The sequence below is a fragment of the Varanus komodoensis genome, unplaced genomic scaffold, assembly GCF_004798865.1.
Source record: "Varanus komodoensis strain SLA01 unplaced genomic scaffold, ASM479886v1 scaffold12, whole genome shotgun sequence".
Classification (NCBI taxonomy): domain Eukaryota; kingdom Metazoa; phylum Chordata; class Lepidosauria; order Squamata; family Varanidae; genus Varanus; species Varanus komodoensis.
The window spans coordinates 13,703,042-13,725,132 of NW_025335349.1; the positions used below are offsets into that span (position 1 = coordinate 13,703,042).

General features: G+C 39.3%; 1 protein-coding gene across 1 annotated transcript in view; it reads left to right on the top strand.

Annotated features, from left to right (window-relative positions):
• VPS13B (vacuolar protein sorting 13 homolog B) overlaps nucleotides 1-22,091 on the top strand; it is a gene marked incomplete at its 5' end in the record, with an annotated part of 380,746 nt that overhangs the window by 277,831 nt on the left and 80,824 nt on the right. The window contains 3 exons of the mRNA XM_044421459.1: nucleotides 1,911-2,292; nucleotides 4,887-5,094; nucleotides 5,380-5,564. Coding sequence (XP_044277394.1) covers nucleotides 1,911-2,292; nucleotides 4,887-5,094; nucleotides 5,380-5,564 — 775 coding nt within the window. The remainder of the gene's footprint in view (nucleotides 1-1,910; nucleotides 2,293-4,886; nucleotides 5,095-5,379; nucleotides 5,565-22,091) is intronic.

Genomic DNA, 22,091 nt, shown 5'->3' on the forward strand with positions numbered 1-22,091 from the left:
ATGACTGAAATGATATATTTTTATTTCAAATCAGATAGTAATTTTCAATGTGACTCTTAAACAGTACACCACCAGGGAACTCAACTTCCTTGAAAAGTTAACAGGAAAGAGTTCACCCAATCTGGACTTTTTGAATAGACTCTATGACCCAGTTCACATGTCACAGCAGCAAACATATGATTGATTAATTCTGGGTTGTTTGACCCATAAATAGCTACAAGTATCCATGTTTATATGTTATGCTAACAACTTAGAAACTGGATATTTGTAGATAGTTGAGGCAAACTGGTTCACATGTATTACACATCTCATAAAATCATGGGTTGGTTAATGATCCACAATTTGTCTCTTTAATGTATGAACTGGTTTACTGTCTTGACTGAGGGATTACATCTGATTTGGGAGCAGATGTGAGCTGCAAGATCTCTGAAAGGGATTAGAAAAGAATTTGGCAAAGACATTCAAGTGAAACCATTTTGGCCAAAATTTGTGAGTCTACACTATATGTGCACCATGGTACATATTATCTTTTAAGGTTCCACTACATATGTAAGCCTTCCTGCCCTTTGGAAGAAAGATGATTCAGTAAAATAAAACTGCAGATATGCAGATGATACCACTCTCATGGCAGAAAGTGAAGAGGAACTAAAGAGCCTCTTGATGCAGGTGAAGGAGGAGAGCACAAAAGTTGGCTTGAAACTCAACATTAAGAAAACTAAGGTCATGGCATCCGGTCCTCTCACTTCCTGGCAAATAGATGGGGAAGAAATGGAGGTAGTGACAGATTTTATTTTCCTGGGCTCCAAGATCACCGCAGATGGGGACTGCAGCCAAGAAATTAAAAAGACCCTTGCTCCTGGGGAGGACACCTTTGGCAAATCTAGACAGCGTACTAAAAAACAGAGACATCACCCTGCCAATAAAAGTGCGTATAGTCAAGGCTATGGTTTTCCCAGTTGCAATGTATGGCTGTGAAAGCTGGACCATAAGGAAGGCTGAGCACCAAAGGATTGAGGCCTTTGAATTGTGGTGCTGGAGGAGACTCCTGCAAGTCCCTTGGACCACAAGGCGATCAAACCAGTCAGTCCTAGAGGAGATCAACCCTGACTGCTCTTTAGAAGGCCAGATACTAAAGATGAAACTCAAATACTTTGGCCACGTAATAAGAAGGAAGGACTCCCTGGAAAAGAGTCTAATGCTGGGAACAATGGATGGCAAAAGAAGAAGGGGACAGCAGAGGATGAGGTGGCTAGATGGAGTCACAGAAGCAGTTGGTGTGAGCTTGAGTGGACTCCGGGGGATGGTGGAGGACAGGAAGACCTGAAGGAATGTTGTTCATGGGGTCGCGATGGGTCAGACACGACTAACAACAACAACATTGATTTGTATTTTGTTATTCAATTTTAGCATTTTCTGTTGTTAAACCTGAAAAAAATATACAAAAGGTTTGAAAATGTCAAGGAACTTTTGAGAGAGAGAGTGAACATTTCTGGTGATTAATGTGATTTCTAAAATGTAGCTCAGAAGAAATGTTGTTCAGACATGACTGGAAAATGTACACTTTGCTCTTCTGTCACTTTATTTCTCAGGATTACCTCCCTTCCTCTTATTTCCTCTCATGCATTGTATTAGCAACTTAGTACGCAGAATAGCAATACACAGTTATTCATAATTTGCATAACTATTTGGTATATTCCATGAACAACTAACTCAAATTCTTTCTCTCTTTCATATTATATAAAGAAATAAAACAAATTATAAAGAGAAATACTCACTTATTTTTATTTGGAAATAAAAACCAAAGTAGATGCCTGTAAGAAAATATTAAGCTTGAACAGAAATCCACAAATTCCAAGGCAAGAGGTTTTAGTTGTAATATCACCTATTTTGGTTTCGTAACTGGGGACCAGTTACACAAATCATCCCTTGGTTTTTGGCAGGGACGAATTAAGGAATCAACCTGGGCAGCTGAGAGGAAACTTAAGAAATATGCACATTATTTCCAACAAAGCAAAATGCTATTGTTGTGTTTTAGAAAGTCAATTACAGAAATCACAGTTCTTAATTATTTTTTCCATTTGTACACTAGGTATAATTAACGGATCATCATTTATGGTTGACATCAGTGATTTCCTTATTAAGACAAGTCTCCAGGAAAAAAGCAGAACTCTGGTTGGACCTGTTTGTTCTTCTGTCACTGTAGAAGCCAAATGGTGTAAACACAGTGGTAATCCTGGTCCAGAGCTGTCGGTTCCAAAAGTCTCTGTTGATGTGAGAGGTGGCCTGCTGCAGGTCTGTATGTGGTAATATCTAATTGCAACTGAGGATGGGAATATCGGACCAATTAGGAAGTTGAACAGCATGAGAAAATTCACTACTTTTAAGGACATTTTAAACTATTTACATTTCATTTCATTTTAATATATGGAAATGGCATACTAGTCTGTGTGTTCCTTTCAGAATATTTTAAATTATTAGCAAAAAACTCTTCTGTACTCTCTGTGCAGTGCATGCTTTTTCCTGCCTTGCAAATCTAACAACTAAACATCGGTCATATATACAATTTTAAAATATTTTCAAGGAATTACTTCACAATATTGATTATGACAGGTTTTTGTAATCTCCAGTAACTGAAAAAATTCTTAAAAATAATTGGTAAATGTCAGCTGTCTGGATTGCATTGGCACACTGACTGAGCGATCCAGTTTACACAAAACAAAAACCTGTCACAGGTAACTAGCCATCTGAACTCAGACTGTTTACTGCAGGTTGGCTTATGTTTTTGCAAAAAGCCACCATGACAACCAATGGCTTCTTCTGGAGGTTCATTGATCCATGGTGGATCATGCCATCTGAACCCGGGAGATAAATAAATACAATTTCAGTAATTGTGTAATTAATGCAGGTGCAGAAATTTCCGTTCCATTTACTTCTCAGTCCTTACATTTCCATAGAATGTTCTTCCGCCGTCCAGCCATTATTCTTTTTCTTTTCTTTTCCTTTTCTTTTTGTTTTTTTTACAACTGTTAAGGATACATAATGACAGCAGCAGTAAATGGGGAGGGAGCCAATGTTTGTTTGTTTGTTTGTTTGTTTGTTTGTTTGTTTGTTTATTTATTTATTAAAACATTTCTATGCCGCCCCTTGCCGAAGCCTCGGCAATGTCTCCCATTTCTTGAGTTGTTGGGAGATTCAGAGAAGTGTAGAAAAAGTGGAGGGCACTGAAAGGTGTCAGTTCAACACTTAAAGCTACAAGATCATATTGCTCCCCCACCCCATTTTGGTACACGTTCTATTGCCTCTTTTTCCCCTTTTTGATGCTTTTCAGTTGACAGTTTGGCAATTGATCCTTGGCAACTGTGAACAGATTAGCCTATATGAAGTTTGATTTTGCTAATTTCCATGTATGTTACCTGCAGAAGCAGCCATTTGGACCCCTGGGTCTCATGACCCCTGACATGCCAGAACACTGGGTTGTTCACACATCACAAGCCACAATGATTTCTTGTGCAAGATGATTTGTCATGTCATCCAGACCCTGTTCTGGTATTTCAGCATGGTATGTTTGGTCTTTAGAAACCACAGTAAGAAACAACAATCTGTTCTAGTGTATTCATGCTTTACCATGGTTGTGTAAACCTGGCAGCGTGGTTTCCACAGTCCTGGTATGCAGTGACCACAAAAGTCCCCTGGAAAAAGCAGCATCTGCTGCAGGAGCTGCTCTAGCCATCCTGGATGGGATTGGATTTCAGATGCAAAGGCTGATGGGATATGTGCCAATTGTGAGAGGACTAAGCAAGAAGAGTGGATACCATGCATGTGTTGAAACCACCTAATCACTAGTCAGGCACATCCAGGCAAAAAAATGTGCACCATGGAAACCACACAGGATTGTTTGTCATTTCATGTGAACACAAGCACTGTGTGCAGCCTGCTTTGTACCTAGCTGCACCTTACCTCATGGAATGGAGGAGGGAGAAATAGCTAGAGCATTTGTTAGACAGTGGGCTCTAAGGTAGAATATGCTGCTCCACATTTGTTGTCCATGTATAGGAAGGAGAAGGCTCCAACTGGAGAAATCAGTTGCATTTTCAAAAACATATTACAAGATAACTTTAATTGCTGCCTTCTAAGTAACTATGTCATGGCTACATTATTCAATAGCGTGAGAAATTGCCTGAAAATTTCCATCATACTAACATTTAGATGCCGTAGATTACATATAGATAAAAAACAAATGTCTTTGCTGAAGAAGGCACAACCTAACATCCAGAGTCAAGACAGGTAGATGTCAAAGCACCAATCCACTGGTTAGGCATTTTCTAGTGGTTCCCCCAGCAATTCCTCAAATTCTCAGAAATGCCCAGAGGTCCAAGAACTTTGGAGACCTTTGATCTGGAGGTCCCATGAAAATTATGTTATTAATAATCCGGCAAGGATTGTATCTGAAAGATTCTTTTACAAGAATCATAGCAGTAGTAAACCATGAAAACTCTCAAAAAATGGAGTGATGCTGGAGTTTTTTAAAGAAGCAGAGGCATTATTAATGATAATGGAAGTTCTCTCAAGACATATCTCACAACCTATATGACTGAAATACAATGTTTCCTGTTTCTTAATTTGAGGAAGTTCAGAATGAGATGTCATAAGAAATCCTACTGCAAGTTATGTGCAGTAGAATGTTTTACAGTATAAATAGCTTCTGCCTCTTTAAGTATTTCAGAACCAAGGTCTTAACTTCTAAAACCCTCAAGATGCATGAGCCAGTTTATTTGATAAGTCTGGGGAATTCCTAGAATAAACTTGCTAGCAATTACAATGGCCTTGTGATAGCCAGCAATAAAGTTTATAAATATTTTTGCTAATTTTATTTTGCTTTCTATAAGGTTTTCTGGGGACAAGAACATTTGAACTGCTTGGTCCTTCTGCATGAACTTCTGCAGAGTTACCTTGTACAAGAAGACAGTGCGGAGGGGCAGAACATGGATCAAATCTATCCAGTGCAGATTCCCACAGACAGAAATCTTTTTTCTAAAACTGAACATACTTCAGATGATTTGCGAACAGGCATGTTTCAATACATACAAGATACAGGTACAAACAGTATTTTTGAAATGCACTCCAATTACAAAATAATTTCAGTAGCAGCCTATATTACTTCCTTTTACCAGTATTTTTTCAGAAACTAAAAAGCATCTGTTTGAAAGCCTTTTGATTTCTTGTACTTTAAGATGACCTTTTAAAACTTAGGGAAATTGCTTTTTTATTTTCCCTTCTTTTGATCCTAGCAGATTTAATTGCTTCAGTCTCATAAACGAGCATGTTCCCTTTTTAGAAATTATATAATCAATTATGGCTTTTCCTCCTTTAATTTTTTAGAAGCACAGAGGTTACCCGGTGCCTATGAAGTTGTGTTTTACAATGAAACTGAGGATAATCCAGGAATGATGCTATGGAGATATCCAGAACCCAGAGTGCTAACTCTTGTGAGAATCACTCCAGTTCCTTTTAATACCACTGAAGACCCAGATATTAGCACTGCAGACCTTGGAGATGTTCTTCAGGTTGGAAGCATTTAAATTAACTTCAAAACTATCTTAAAGTGTCAGTGTGGTCACATTTGTTTATTTGTAACCCATATCTAGTATATTAAAAAATAAGCTAAGACATTATGATGGATGAAACTGTTATCATTTGCTTTAAGCATTTGGGGTTGACTAAGCCTGGAAAAAAAAGTTCTGGTCCTTTATGGACACAACATTTTTTACTTGGGTTAAAAAAAATCAAGACAAGGCCATACGGTTTCACATTTCTCATGTATGCATTTCTTTTCCCTCTCATTCTGAACCACACTTTCTGTTAAACCTAGTTATTATGTATCCAAGTTGTATAATATGTTTCCAAAAACCTGATAAAAAATTCTGGATTAAACCTGACTTCTGAAGGGGCACTCACTAACAGGTATTGGTTTATTTCCTTCTTTCATTCATGAATTTGAATGGTTTTAGTCTGAAAATAATCATTATATAGATTTCTTGTGAAATGTTCTTTATTTATGCATTGTAAAGACTTTTGCATTTTAAGTATGTTAGGGTCAGAGACCAGGTTCACACAATGGGAGAATGAAAAGAAGCTATGGTGCATTATTTCTGTATTTTGCATATACTGGTGATACACCACCTTGTTTCCATAATTACCCATGCCATGTGTGGATCTCTGTGTCATCTGAAACTGTCAAGATGGGCAGCAGGGCTGACTTCCAAACTACCTCACAACCCATGAGTTTTTCTGTAGGGGTAATTTGGAAATCACATCCCACTGCCCAGCCTCACTTGTAATTATGACATTTCAGCAACCTGTGTGTGCTGACTGTGCAGACTCATCCAATGTCCACATTATTTTTCAGCTGGTCTGCCTCTTTGAAATCTAATGCATTATAAGATACGTTTCTTTTAGATTTCTTTTTTGTGTTGACTGCAGATCTGCTATCCAATTGCTCTGTAAGTCTGCAAGAACAAGGCATAGACAATTTGGGGAGAGGTAGTGCTTTTTATAATATCAGTCTGCTTAAGCTAGCTGTGCATATTTATTTATTTATTAATTAATTAATTAATTAATTAATTAATTAATTAAAACATTTTTATGCCGCCCCATTCGCCGAAGCCTCGGGGCGGCTTACAACAAAAAAATAAAATAACATTTTAAAATACATACAATAAAATACAAATATATAATATAAAACATACACTATAAAACAAGCCGCCCTGGCCAAATAAAATTCAATAATATTAACATTTAAAATACTGCTTAAATAAAAAGGTCTTCGCCTGGCGCCGAAAAACAAATAACGACGGCGCCAGGCGGACCTCTCTGGGGAGCGCATTCCATAACTTAGGCGCCACCGCTGAGAAAGCCCTCCTCCGAGTAACCACCCTCCTAACTTCTTCCATGGAGGGCTCCCGGAGAAGGGCCTCTCCCGCCGATCTCAGGGGGCGGCTGGGCATATAAGGATGTAAGCGCTCCTTCAGGTAACCAGGACCCAAGCCGTTTAGGGCTTTATAGGTCATAACCAACACCTTGAATTGGGCCCGGACTTCAATGGGAAGCCAGTGAAGCTGACGGAGAACTGGAGTCATGTGAACATAACGTCCAGTCCCCGTCAGCAGCCTGGCAGCTCTATTTTGGACCAATTGAAGTATCCGGACCGTCTTCAAGGGTAGCCCCACGTAGAGCGCGTTACAGAAGTCCAAACGGGAAGTCACCAACGCATGTGTCACTGTCGCAAGGCAGTCATTCTCCAGATAGGGGCGCAGCTGATGAATTAGCCGAAGCTGGAGGAAAGCGCTCCTCGCCACTGCTGTTACCTGAGCTTCCAGTGAAAGCTCTGGGTCGAGGAGCACTCCCAAGCTGCGGACCTTGTCCCTAAGAGGGAGTGCAACCCCATTCAGGACAAGGTTCAATTCACCCTCTCCGAAGCCCGATCCGCCAACCAACAGGACCTCCGTCTTGTCTGGATTGAGCTTCAGTTTATCATATCTGAATGATTGTACGTAAAAGAAACAGTCAGGTCATTATGGTTGCTGGTAATTGTTGACAGAAGGAATTTTTACATTGCCCATCCTTGTAACTTGACATAATATCATGGAATATTATGGAAAGTTGTTCTGCTGCCCATGTGGTAGTCATACTTGCCAACTCAAAGGAAAAAACAATAATGTTAAGGTTACGGCCAGGAAAACACATTGTAACTCTACAGTGGCTTTTGTAAAAAAAATACCAAAATAACCCCAGATTCACACTGTGGGCCTTTGAATATGCAGTACTAAAACATGATTGAATGTTGCAGGAATGAACCTTACAAACCTCAGACTCATGTGTTCTCTCCTCCCTTCTCCATTTCTGGTTTGTGTAGAAGATTGAATCTTCTACTTTTTAAAGTAACCTGAAATTGTTGTTATATTCAAAGTGAGTGAGGAGACTCTGGTTAGTCTAAATTGTGTTTTGTTCAGAAAAGTCAAGATCATAAACTATAGTTTCATCCAGGCTTGTTTATGCAAACCATACTTTAAACCAGTCTTTCCCAAGCTAATCCTCTGTAGATGTTTTGGACTACACCTTATATCACCCTTGGCTGGAGCACTCCCAGTCACTTAGGGAATTTAGCATTCAGCTCAAATCACTACCCAGAGCTCTAGACTTCTTGCGGGACCACTTCCACTGTTTCAGCTCAGGAGAGGTTACCCACACATAGATTGTAATCCCCTACCAGGCACCAGAACAAAGCTGACATATTGCACTGCTTCAGGAGTGAAAGCTGGTTGGGGACTCAGTGGGGCACTTTACCATAGAACAAAGATTTCTCTAATTGGGGCAAATGGAGTAGGAGAGTGGAGGACTCTGGTCCTGGAAATAGGAGGTATGTGTGAGAGTAGAATAGAGAATTATGCTAGGAATTAAGCTTCAGAAATGATAGTAAAAATCCATCAGTCCCTAAGTTAATTCTTAGAATTGAGATATACCAGCATGAGGAATGCCCAAGCAGAAAAAAATCAACAGCAATTGCCTGAATTCCACAGCATATGCAGGGCCTGCAACAAAAAGCTTGAGTAAAGCAAAGGAAACAGTAGTTAGTGCTGGTCACTGAAGAGAAGGTACAGGCTGGTTCCTTTTTCAAAGCAGCCAAAAGTTATTACTCTCAGAGGATGGGTCCTTAGCCTTTTGAGATGTAGCTGGAATCTGCTGACTCTTCTATCAACCACAGGTAAAGCCCAGGGGACCCAAAGCACAAGATTCTGTAGCTGTTCCTCACAGGACTGTTGGTTTCAGTGGCCTATATAAACAAGGAGAAGTTCAGCCTAGCTGGCAAAAGAAGCAGCAAGTGGAAAGGACTGTTGTTGTTGTATGCTGCAATGGAGAGGAGGGTCTTTAATTTAGCAAATGATACAATGTTGCTTGTGCAAATCAGGGATGGGCAATTAATATGATCCTAGAAACCTGTTTCTGACTGAACTTCAGGAAGAATTTCCCAACTGTTAGTTTAATACAACAAAAGAACCAATTACTTTGGGAGACTGTGGGCTGTCCCACAGTAGAGGCATACAAGGTGCAGCTGGACAGCCTTCTGAGAGGGATCATTTAACTTTGCATTGGGCAGGGGGTTGGACTCAGGGGCCTTCTTGGCCTCTTCCAACTCTACTGTTCTATTGTTCTATGAACCTAACTTGGGCAGCCCCAACAAAGACATACTCTCCTCTTCACATTTTAATACAGATCAGAAGGAAAGGAAGCTCCATCCTGCCCCATATCCACTGTTCACCACATTCCCTGCTGTTCTGAATGTCCTCTGACCCTCGTATGTGGCTTTCAGAGGACAGATTCAGTAGGAAAACAGATACATTTTGCCCCAAGTCAATATGTTTTACGTAATGGAATGGAAATCTGTAGACTCAGGTGAATTGCATATTAGAACTCATTTGAAGTGAGTGTTAGATCACATTAATTGTCTTTTGGCTTTAAATAAAACATTGCTGACCTGAAAATGTATTAGCACAATATTTTTAGTGCCATGTTAACCTATAATTGTCCACATTTTTAACACTTTTTTCCTCAGGGAAGTGTGAGGATTGGAGCAAATAACTTGAGATTTTCTGCATATCATAACTTTAGGAAAGATTTGACATGGCAGTCAACAGGAAACTAATTATGATCAACGTCAGAGGCATTCATTTTTTCCTTGTAACAGAGAATATCTCATTTTTGGCTGACTCCATTTCCTTTTTGTTTGCATTCCCCATTGAGACTACAGTGTTGAGCTGGCATTTGAGAGTCTGGGAAAAGGACTTTTTGGGTAACCACAAATTTTACTGATGTTTGACTCATTTCTTACATTTCAGAAGCAAGTATTTTGGAAATCCAAATAATTTGTATATGACAAGGTAGTGACTTCAGTTTGTAGCATTAGAAAAGAAAGCTATAAAAGCTTTGTTGCACTTATCAATAGCAAGGATTAATGGTTGTGCATTTTAAAGGCCTGCAGTTATACCAGACTGGTTGTCATTTAAAATTATGTAATCTATTTATCAGTTGATTTGGTCAATTGATTTGATCAAGTTGATTTGTATAATGCATACTGTACAGTAATAATACCTTGTAAACTTTAAATTTGGTCTAATGCAAACTTCCAGCTTCAGATGTGTGAATATTAACAGATTAACTTAGATAAATTTGTGATTTTGCACAGCTAGAGCTGGAATGATTGGGAAAGCCCTTGCAGGCAGTATTTCTATAATTGTTCAAGCTCCCATGGCTGCAAATGGTTGCAGGATGTATCTGTGTGTTTCATTTAAGAAAAGTTGTACTTTTGAACTTTTTCATTGGAGTCTTAAATGAAACCACAACTCTAACCTTAACCATAACCCTAAGATCATGATGTAGCACCACTGTGATTCCTCTATTCATAAGAAATGTATATTCTAAAACTACATTACACTGAGGGTGATGTTTTTTTTCCTCCTCCATTTCCAGCAGAAGTAGGATTTTGCCCTGTTTCTCTTGAGTAGAGCCATCTAAGTTTTCCATAGAACTGCAAACATAAATTATTGGAATGATAAAATGATACAGCTATATAATTGGAATTATTTCAAAATCTTATACAGTACATAGAGATTTACCTGAGGCTGTAATATAAAAAGTTCCCCATATGATGCTCAGAAGGAATTTCTGTAGAAATCTGTAAGGTTGCTTCCAAACAAATGTGCTTAATTTTAAGGGTTCTGAGGTCATGATGCATAGTCCTTCTTCTGAACAAACATGCTGCTTCAGAGTTCCTTTTCACAACGCTTTATTGTTACAGGTCCTTGTTGTCAAACATCTGAGTTCACTCACATCTGAGCCCTCTCTGAATCCACCCTCCATTTTCATCCTGCTTAAGCATCATTCTTCGATGCCTGTCCAGAGGGAGGGCACTGAGATTCCTCATCTACCTTTGCCCCTCCCATTGTTCCAACAACTGAATCTCCTGTCTGTGTTGCCTTCTAGCAACCAGCAACACCTCCTCAGGGGAAGGGACATCTACATCTGGCAGACTACTCAGCTCTTGGTGCACACCCTCGCGAGACGCAAAACCTGACTCCCATTCTCCCATTGGCCACCTTCATCTCCTGGTGGGTTATCTCCCCATTCCCAAAGGACAGTTGGTCATCACTCCTATTCACCTGGGGCAACTCTGCTCATTCCACAAGTATCCCCTGGCCTTCATCAGATACTGTTGTTTGCGAACATTCCAAAACCTCTTTGTCTTCACTGCCTGAACTCCCATTTACATCAAATCTATAAATAGGCTGTGGCCCTTTTCCTTGTGCATGTGCACAACACATGTTTTCGGGGGCTATGTCCATATTTTCTACTTCTCTTACAAGAAGAAGAAAACACATCTCCATGATCTTCCCCATTGCCTCACTGGTTTCCCACTGAAAATTGCCCCTCTCCAAATGTGGTATTTGTACCATTTCGAAACATTTGTGTGCAAAAATGTAAAGACATGAGGAATCTGATCACAGATCTTCATCTCCCTGATCAATTCTAGTTTGGTCCTAAAAGCAAAATTTGGAATAGATTTCAAGGCGACAGTGAGATTCACCTAAGAGGAGGAAGGAAGTCCACAGAAATTACTTATGTTTTTATGCCTGGATCCTGATATGTTAACTTTGATTAACAGGGAAGCAGCATCACATTTGCACTTGCTCTGTTCCTGCATGTTTTGTTGAGGTCATTTCTAATTTACAGAACATGCTATATAGATAAGATCATTAATTCTTATGTGTGATTTCAGTTTAAAAAGTTCTTGACCTGAAGTCAAGTCCTTCTGAATATGAATAGAAACTGTGTATAGATGCCTAAGCCCACATTTAAGTTGCCTAAGCCCAAGAGGTAATGGGGGCGGGAGGGAATGACTCAGTAAAGCTCAGTAATAAAGCACATCCTTTTCAGTTTCTCTCCTTGCCTGAGATCCTTGAGAAATGTTGCCAGTCAGAGTAGAAAACACTGGCCTAGATGGACCAGTGGTTTAGCTCACAATCAGAGCAGTGTGCATGTGTTTCTTATTTTTATTATAAATAGTTTACATTGCCTTTTATTCCAGAGGGGTAACCATGTTAATCTCTTGCAGCAAAAACAACAGAAACTCTTGTGGTACCTTAAAGACCAACAGATTTATTTTGGCATAAGCTTTTCTGGGCATTGTCCGCTTCATTAAATGCGCAAAATGTTAACCTTAGATTGGAAGATATATATGCATAGGCTGAGGAGGTGGGGTATGTAACCCATGTTCTTGCAGATGGGGCGGGGTGTGGGATGGAATGTAAAACAATAAAGAAAGTGGTGACTACCTTAACACTTGCCATTCGTAAAAATGTTGTTTGGCAATAACGATACCATTGCACTCCATTGTAGTAGTGATAGCATTAACATATGCACTTTGATAAAAATAAAACCAATAGCTTTCTGTCCTTACTCAGACCACTAGAAATTGAATTGAATCTGGTGATAATTTGAATTCCTTTGTTGAAGAATGACCACCTTAAAGTCATTGACAGAGATCATGTTCACACAATCATGGAGAAAATAAGCCATGGCATATTGTTTTCCCTGCTGTGCATGCTGGTCACATGTTGGAGGGATTTGCATACTTGTAAAATAACAGCATGGGTTGCTATATGGTTCTGTGATGGCTTACTGATCACAGCAACAAGCCACCCTAAACAGATTCACATCACATGGCAAGCTGCAGGAGTAGCAATTATTATGAAAATCCCCTAGCATGTGACTGGTCCATGCAGTGGGGAAAATAAGCCACCATTTCCCCCTTCATGATCATATGAACAAGCCCAAAGGGTTTCGGGAGATTGAAATGGTTCCCGAAGAGTGCCATCCCTTATGTCAGATTTGTGTCCATTAAAAACTAGCCTGTTTGTCCTATGTAGATTGGAGTAGGGCATTGCTGCAAATGATGGCACATACTACAAAGGAAGATAATCAGATGTCATGAACCCTTGATGAAATTATTAAATCCTGCAATTGTGCTGTCACAGTAAATAAAGAGGTAGTAGGGTTCACATCTGCATCTGCCAGCACAGTTCTGATACCTATCTGTTGTTAACCCTGTATGAATATCCTTTTCGGATTGGTTGAGTGGCAGTCTGTGAGTAAATATCCAAGGGAAGTTCCCTGTGAGAGGGAAGTGTCATTGTCCAGGATAGGCTGTAGATCACAGATGAGACTTTTGAGTGGACTTGAGGTTACACAAATGGTTTTTTTCCCCCCTCTTCAGTGTCTGTCTTGGAGTTCTTCTCGTTGTTGTATATTGTGTTTATTTGTGTATTTTGATTTTGTGAACCTCCCAGAGAGCTGTTCTGACTAATGGGTGGTATAGAAATTAATTAAATTTAAATATTTTTCAGTAAATTATTCCTGTGAGTCAGCCTGGAGTCTGAACAGTTATAGCTATATAGTAGAGTTTGGCATTGGGCACAGATTTTGTGAGTGGAAGCTGAAAGCATGTAGGTTTGTGCCGTGATCTGTAGGTTTCTGTTGTTTGTGTCCATTATGTGGTTGCACTATCATACCCAGAGTGTAAACCTGCTGCATGGACTGTTCTAGGCTGAGGTTGATGGTGGGATAAAAGTTATCGATGCCCTGGTGGAACTTTGTAAGGGTCTCTTCTCCATGAGTCATAATAACAAAGATGTCAGCAATTAATCTCAGGCAGAGAAGAGCTTTTTGGGCTTGAGCTACAAAGCATTGTTCCAAGTCAGCCATTAAGTTGGCATGCTGTGAGGGGATGGCAGTACCATGGATCTGAAAAGGTATGTTCTCTCCATAATCGAAGCAATTGTGAGTAAATGCATACTGGCAGAATTCTGTGGCTTGATGTACTGTGGTTGCATCAAGATTGAGATTTCTAATTTGTAGTCTATCTATGTGAGGAATATGTTGAAAATAAATGATACCTCTGTGGGTTTTGACAGGCTTCAACTTGTAATGCATTCTAGAGTTGTGAGGCCATTATAGAACATCAGCCTTTCTGCTCTCAGAAGGGAGCAAGCTAGATCAGTTGCTGATCTTAAAATGTGAGCAGGTTGATGCAGGTAAAGTCAGTCCTTCCAGGTAATCCAGTCCCAAACCATTTAACACAGTGGTAGGTGACACACATAGTCTCCCCTGTTATTATTTTTTTTCACAATCCATCTCTGCCACTGAGTTTGCAGCAGAAACTTTGGTTCAGCAAACAAAAGGTCTGGTTCCCCTTTTATTAAAGGAAACTAAGTCAAGGTTGCTGTTGGCAGTATGCTAAGAAAATGGGAAAAAACAGCCCTTTTTTGCTACTGCAAAATGAGTTTAAGCAGGAGGAAATTGGCCCCCAGACAACCAACAGTTTCCCATTCTTTCTTTAGGGCTTTAAAAGTTAAAATCAGCACTTTAAAATGGGTTTAGAATCACAACGAATACAGCAGACACATCATAGGTGTTATATTTGCTTTCCCCAATACTTATGCACTACATTCTGCATCTGCTTAAGTTCTGGAACTCTCTTTAAAGAGAGTTCCACATATAGCACATGAGAGAGGTGCAGTTTGGATGATACTAGTTTATGAATAACTGAGGCAAAATAAACGTGTGTGTGTACAAACACACATTGCTAAAACACTGTTGCTGCATAAGCTATATACGTTATGTATCTATCCATTTATCTTTCCTAAAGTGTTTTTACTTGTAAAGTAGTGATTTCTCTCTTCCTCAGAAGTGGTTTAGAGCAAAATAAATGTTAAACGTGTTAGATCATTCAAAGTGAAATGTAGGGTATGAAATATATTCCAATGCCTATGTATTTGTATGATGCAAAACCAAATAGCAAATATTACAAGCCAGTTCATTATACAGTACAGTGTCCTGCCTATATTGGCTGTCACACATTTAAGTGATCCCCAGTGGTATGCATGCAATAAAAGACAAGGAAAGCATTTCTCATGTGAAATTGGTTTGATTCTTATCAGCATAATACTTCATTTCTATGTACATGCATACACACATGCGTCATGTATTGTTCTTCTCCCTGTGTTATTAAATTGATTTTAAACTTTTTTTCTTTTTTAATGAGAGTAAATCCAGCCTTTGTGGCACATTATAATCCACAATACCACTCAGCACACCTGCATTTGCTCTAAACCTAGTAGCTTGATGAATTGATAAGATAAGCTAGCCACATGCTTTTTCTAAAAATAAAGGAATGCTACATATTTCTTCCTAAAGGTTAAAAAGTATTTCTCAGGGCTCTTGAATTACCATATTCTGATACCAAGGGAAAATAAAACCTCAGCTTAGAGTCTTGTTTGTACTTAGAGGGCTTTCCGGACAGGAAGGCAATCTTGATGCAATGCAGTAAGCCACAATACCAGTGGGGCATTACAGGTGAAAAACGCGCAGCTGTACCCTGTACCGCAATGTATTACAACTGTACAGTGGAATATTTCCTGTACAGAAATAGGGCTTGGTTAACTTTGTTTCCCAAGAGTAGATCATATTAAAATGTTATAAAATCATGATTTCCTGCATTTGAATACTTGTGGTTTCTCAACTGGTTCCAATATTACAAAGGGGGTTTTATGGCTTCTATTAGTTGAAGATGTATAGAAGCCTCTTTGAAAAGTCATCTAAAAGGCAGAGAGATATGTAAAAAGAAAAGTATTTTTTCCACGCAAACATGACTTCTCTGGCATTTCAACTACATAACTGAGCATCTATGGTTTGTTTTATAGCACGTAATATAGATATATTCAAGTGTTACTAGAATAGGTATATAGTGTATTAGCCAAACCCTGCTTTGAAGCAACTATAGATGGAATAAGTTGGAAGTAAATGCAGAATTTTTTCCTAATTAAATTGTGATGTCTGCAATTGTGAAGTAAAACAGCACATTAATGACGGGAGTTAAAGTTCTGAACTATTTGGGAATAACTCCCATTGAAGCCAGTGGGTTATAGCTAGAACCTATTCAGTTTGTTGTTTGCTGTTATGAACCCTAAATTACTGCCTCTGACTTTCAGTGTAATGACAACTTGCATACATGACAGGCATTCCTTAAATAAAGCATAGCAATACACAAAACTAGGGAGTAGCCTTATACTAGGTCAGTAATTGTTTGTCCACATATTATCTACTGTGATTTTCAGAAACTCTTCAGGAACTCAGGCAGAGGTCTTTCACTCTAGGAGTTGTTTATCTATTCCTTCTGGAAGAGGAAATGACACTGTGGCCTTTAGCATGCAAAGTATTTGCCCCACCACTGAGCTGTGGTTCTCCCCTAGCTTAGAGCATTTAAGTTGTTTTCAGAACTGTTTGCCTTGTTTCTCGGCCCTAGGAATGGCACTTTTGTGAATCAGCTTAGAATCTCCAACCATTTATTTTTAAGGTTCTCCAATAAGCCTTGACTAATGGATATTATTATTGTAAACTTGTAATCTTGATATGTCCTAGGAATAAAGACAAACTGATCTTTAAATAGGAGGATTAATACCTCCACGTAACACAAAGAGATGGTTGTTCACTTATCTGTCCATGTAATTATGCATATATATAGCTACTTATCTGGACTGTGCACAATTGCAAAAGTCTGTGTGGAGTTTTACTCTTCATTTGTACTGTGTTTGGTACCAATATGATGGGGAAGGGAGGAGAAAGACAAGTGCTTTGCAAAGCCATTAGCGTTTCTTGGTTTTGTTGTTACACACCACCAGGTCATCTCCAGCTTAAGTTAACCCCATGAATAAATGCTCTCTAAAATGTCCTTTCTTTGACAGCACTGCTTTGGTCTTGTAAACTCAAGGCCATGGGTTCCTTTACGGCCTTGAGTTTACTTCCTTCCTCTCATACGCTCATACTTGGTCTTCCTTCTGCCTTCAATCTTCCCTAACATTAAAGTCTTTACCGAGGAAACCTTGCCTTCTCATGATGTGCTAGAAGTATGATAGCTTCAATTTTATACTGATTCAAAGAATTCTGAGCAATTTTATGACAAAATGCAATAAAATAGCATATGTTTACAAAGTGATCAGAAGCAGTAGTAGTAAAGGACAATAAAGGTAAAGGTTTCCCCTTAACATTAAGTCTAGTCATGTCTGACTCTAGGGGGCAGTGCTCATCTCCGTTTCCTAGCTAAGGGAGCCAGCATTTGTCTGCAGACAGTCTCTGTGATCATGTGGCCGGCATGACAGTAAAGGACAATACATGACAGCTAAAATACCTGATCATGTTAAAAACTAGTTGAAATAAAAAACTTCATACCTGCTGTTGGAGACTCCAGAAGGATTGTGCTAAAGTGAACTTCCCTAGCAGGGAGCCCCATTATTGAAGCAGAATCACCCAGAAGACTCTGGATCTTTTAGCTATCTACTGTACTTAAGTCAATTGTAAGATAGCTTTTTAGGTGCATTGGAGAAGGAGAATTATTCCTTCAAATAGGCAGGATCAAGGCCATGTATAGCTTTAAAGCTCAAACCTAGTGCTTCAGATTGTGACTGGAAACAGGTAACCAGTGAAGAACTAGTTATATCAGTGGTTTGACAAGTTATCAGAGTACCTCTGTTTGTACAGATTTTATTATCCTTGACTTCCTGTAGATATTAATTGTGGTTTTCATTTGAGTGAGTGAGTGAGTGAGATGGTGTAAATAGGTGTCCTGCAATAGCAGGGGTTGGACCTGATGGCCTTCTTGGCCCCTTCAAACTCTATTATTCTATGGTTCCATGATTCTATGATATATTAGCTATTGTGCTGGTAAGTGTGTTTGTGCTGAGTCAGAATTTTTAAAAGGCTTGTTTTTATTGCATTGTGTATTTGGTTTTACCCTCTGTATGACACATGATGAATCAGTATGCCTTGGTTCCAGAATGTTAGTGTAAGCCAACAATGTGGGTTCAGAGGTGTGTGGATTTGTGTTTTGTTTTTGCAGAAACCAATACCATCCTTCATTGGGTTGCATTACTTTTGTAACTTGAATAAAGCAATCTATGTAACTCCTTACTTACTCATCAAGTTCTCTATATTAGGTCCCAAAATTTGTTCCAAAAATTTAGTTTTAGTACCTGGCCTGAGAATTTGCCTTATATTAGGCAGCTCTCTCTTTCTTCACTGAACCTCCAAACAAGTCAATGAAGGGTCAAAGAGTAAAAATTTGAGACTAAAGGACCAGCTTCTTCTAAGGATGTCATATTTTACAAATTACTCACTGTGAGGCATTTTAAGATTTGCCTTTGAATTTATCTATAGTCTTTTGTTGATCCACTTTGATTTGCTTTAAGTGATGATCAGGTGGCACAGTCACTTGAAAAAATGTAGAAAATGTAAAAAGAAATGGTGGAAGACAGTAATGTTGGCTGCCAGATAACATTGGCAATATTATGAAATGTACAAAGGCCTCTTTGTATTGCCAGCAGATTTCTTTTTTCTATGGAAGCTTGGGTTAAAATTGCAACACATTTTGTCATTTTGCAGGTTGTATTTTATTTTCTTTCTTTTAGTCACATAACCATGGTGAGCAACAATAAACTCTATACAAACATAAATTGATAATTTTCCTGTAGAAAGAGTGTGATTTGTTTTACAGTAGTTTTTTCTAGAATAGGAATCCTTAAGGGAAATAACAGCTTCTGTTGCAAACGTGTAGGGAAAGATCCAGCACAGTTCACCCTCTCTCATTAAAATCGATCAAATCTGAAAGTGCTTACTATACCTTTGGTGAATCTTACTCATTATTTTTAAAGCAGTCTAGCTTTTAACAACAATATATATAGTAATACAGAATGTGAAAGAGAAGGTAATTTGTTGAAAAGAAATTGAGAACCTACAATTCTGTATTTCAGCAGTGTCCTGTTTTGTTATTCAGAATGAAAAACATTTTTAGTTCAGCAGGTGGTGACACATACACAGCTGCGTGATACATTTGCCATTAAGTAGTTACTCAAAGGTGTTTTTTATGAGGAACCTTTGATAACAACTGTGCAACTTCTTTATTCTGTCATTGCTGCATTTAGTACCTCTGTATGATCATATGTTTAGTACCTCTGTATGATCAAATTCCGGATTTTCCCAATAGTTACCAGTTATAAAACATAATGAATACAATTGAAGCATGTTCTTTTATCATACCAGTGTTGACTGACCTTGCTTTACCTCTTCTATTGGTTTAACTCTTCTATTATAATTTCAGAAATTAGCTAGAGAAATGTCCTGCCCATGACAAATTTCCTACATGGTTAATACTGTTTCCTTGCTTTCAAGGTGATGTAAAATCACCTTGAAAATAGCAAGTGACATGCAAATTAAAGCACAAGCACAGTTCTGAAGGCATGAAAAATATAAAGAGGTGCTTATCTGGCAATGCCAGGTGAACTGCCCAAAGACATTTCAGAGTGCCACCACAGAGAAGGCTCTATCTGGGGATACTATGTGCTTCATGTTAAATGAATAGAAACCAAAGAATGGCTTTGAAAGATCACAACAGGCAGGCATGCTAGTGTGAAAGAAGATAGTCCTTGAGCTACACTGATCCTAATGCTTTTAGAGCTTTAAAAGCAGCACAGTTGTGAATTATGCTTGGAAATGGATCTGGAATCAGTATAGATTTTTATGATGGGTGAGATATGTTCCATATGCGTCATTCCCATTTAGCAACCTAGCTGCTGTATTTTGAACCAACTCCTGTAGTTTGAACTAGTCTTCAAAGGTTGCCTCATGTAAAATGCATTACTGTAAAATTTCAACAGCATGTTACCAGAGCATGGTTAACTGTTGCTAGGCTATCTCTGTGCAGGAGGGCCTGCAAATGACACACTGATGGATGATGATTCATGCCATGGAAACCACTTGGGCATCTAAAGATGAGGCTGAATCTAATAGCACACTCAAGCTACTAACACTCTCTCTGGGGAGAGTGTACCCCCAATACAAAACAGATTGAACTTCATCTCCCACATCAGACAAACCACTTCAGTGTTACTAGGATTCAGCTTCAATTTATTGGTCCTTATCCAGCAATATTGCCCCAGCATGGGTAACCAGAAATGGAGAAGCAGATAGCTCTGGGGTCACTGAAGAACTAAGTCACTAAGTCCTATCTTGAAAAACAAAGCCAGAACGGGAGTTCATGGTTGATGACTTCAGAAGGTACCAAGAGGCCCAGAAGTATTAAATGGGTCCATTTTTCATGTTAACTTGGAGAAGGTAATCAGGATGACCAAAGTTGTCTTAGTGTCATATTCAGGCCGGGTACCAGACTGAAATGTATTCAAATAATTGGCTTGAGCACCTTGGTCAAAAGGGGTATGGTTGCATCCTGTCAATAACTGGAAAAATTATCAGCATACAAATCAGCATTTTTTAGGAGTGGACAAATAACTGCCTCCTTCAGGCAACTCCTTCTCATGAAGAGTGATAAAATAAAATATATTTGGATGCAGGATATTAATGACCAGCCTCCTCCTCTGTTGCTTGTAGTTACCAAAGTTCAGTTATTCAAAACTGGCATATTTCCTTTATCTTTCCCTTTGCACACTGCCCTGTGTACCTATTTTAATTCAGATATATGCACAATCAGAGAAATATTCAACATAAATGTTGAACTGGAAAGAATTAATTTGTGGTGATTGTTGAGTGGGTCACTACCCCCCTCCAGCAAACTCAAACAAAACCTTAGAAGTGCAGTTCTTTTATTAAAACTTAATTCATTACAGAACAGCATAACTGTATTGCATCTCTTTATGATGTGGGAGAAGCACCTCCCATATAAAGAGTTGACTCCAAACTGAAACATCTGCTCTTCCCCTTCCTTTCAGTAAAGCTTCTGACTCCACCTTCAAGATGGCCACTTGTGAGCTAGATAGGAGGAATGTGTGACACTTCTTAATTTGGCTGCTCACTTCACCTGTTGACTCCTGACTGGGTCAAGGAGTTTTCCCTCGCACTCCAGCTCATAAGCAACCCTAGGTACTTTTCCCTTTCCAAGGTGGTCTGGTTCTCACACTTTGCTTGGGAAACCAGGTACCCTTGAAGTGACCAAGAAACTGCCCACTCCTCCTCCACCTCAGAATCAGACCAATCCATCTGAGCAGGCTATAATGTGTGAGAGGTGCCCCCCCAGTGACAAAGCTTTGACCCATAGAACCCATTTAGATAATCAAGCTACTCTAAGGGTAATCTCATCTGTATCATCCTGACAAATAGGAAGGAAAATTTTACCAACATCTGGTGGAGACATGTGATAAAAGAGCAATGTGTATACTTTCATGTTGCCAGAAGAGATCTTTTTTTTTTTTTTTTTCACTCACACTTGTAGACCCAAGTGAGACATGAATCTGCCTAAGGCTCTGCCTAAGGTTGTGTGAGAACCAGAAAGCCTGATCAGCTGTCCTGTGAATGTAGCTAGCAGATCAGTCTGCAAGGTAGCAGACTGGTGTCATGATCATGTTTCTCTGGCTCCCGGAGTAAAGGTCTGTGATATATTTCTCTCAGAAGAGGATGTGGCTACAGAAGCACCTATTGACACCCCAGTCTCTTCAGGGCTCGTGGTCCCTGAGTCCTGGTTCCAAGGACTCCATGCCACAGTTACCTCCACCCTGCCACAGCCAAAGTTTTCAAAAGCTGATCTGGACCCATCATGCAGTGTATGGGAGAAACAGCAGCCTCTGGGAAGTACAAATCCTACTTAAGGTTCTGATTGAATATACCAGTTGTTTGAGCAAAAGCAGTGCTTGTCTGGCTTTCAGCCTAGACCTACATAGAATTCAGGTGTGTTCCTCGCTCCTTGCTTTCTCTCTCCAACATCTGACTTTAGCTTTGTCTGATCATGCTTCTGGAGTTTCCTGAAATTCAATCCTTGTTGGGCCTAACCTTGCCTATTGGATCTGAACTTTTGTGTCCCTGAGAGCCCTGGCACAGCAGTATTCTCAGTTAGGTTAACCCCCTTTCTCAACAGGTCCCATGGCCTGAAAAGTCACAGCAAGCAAGAAAGGTGATCTGTCAGGCATCCAGGCAACCAGTAC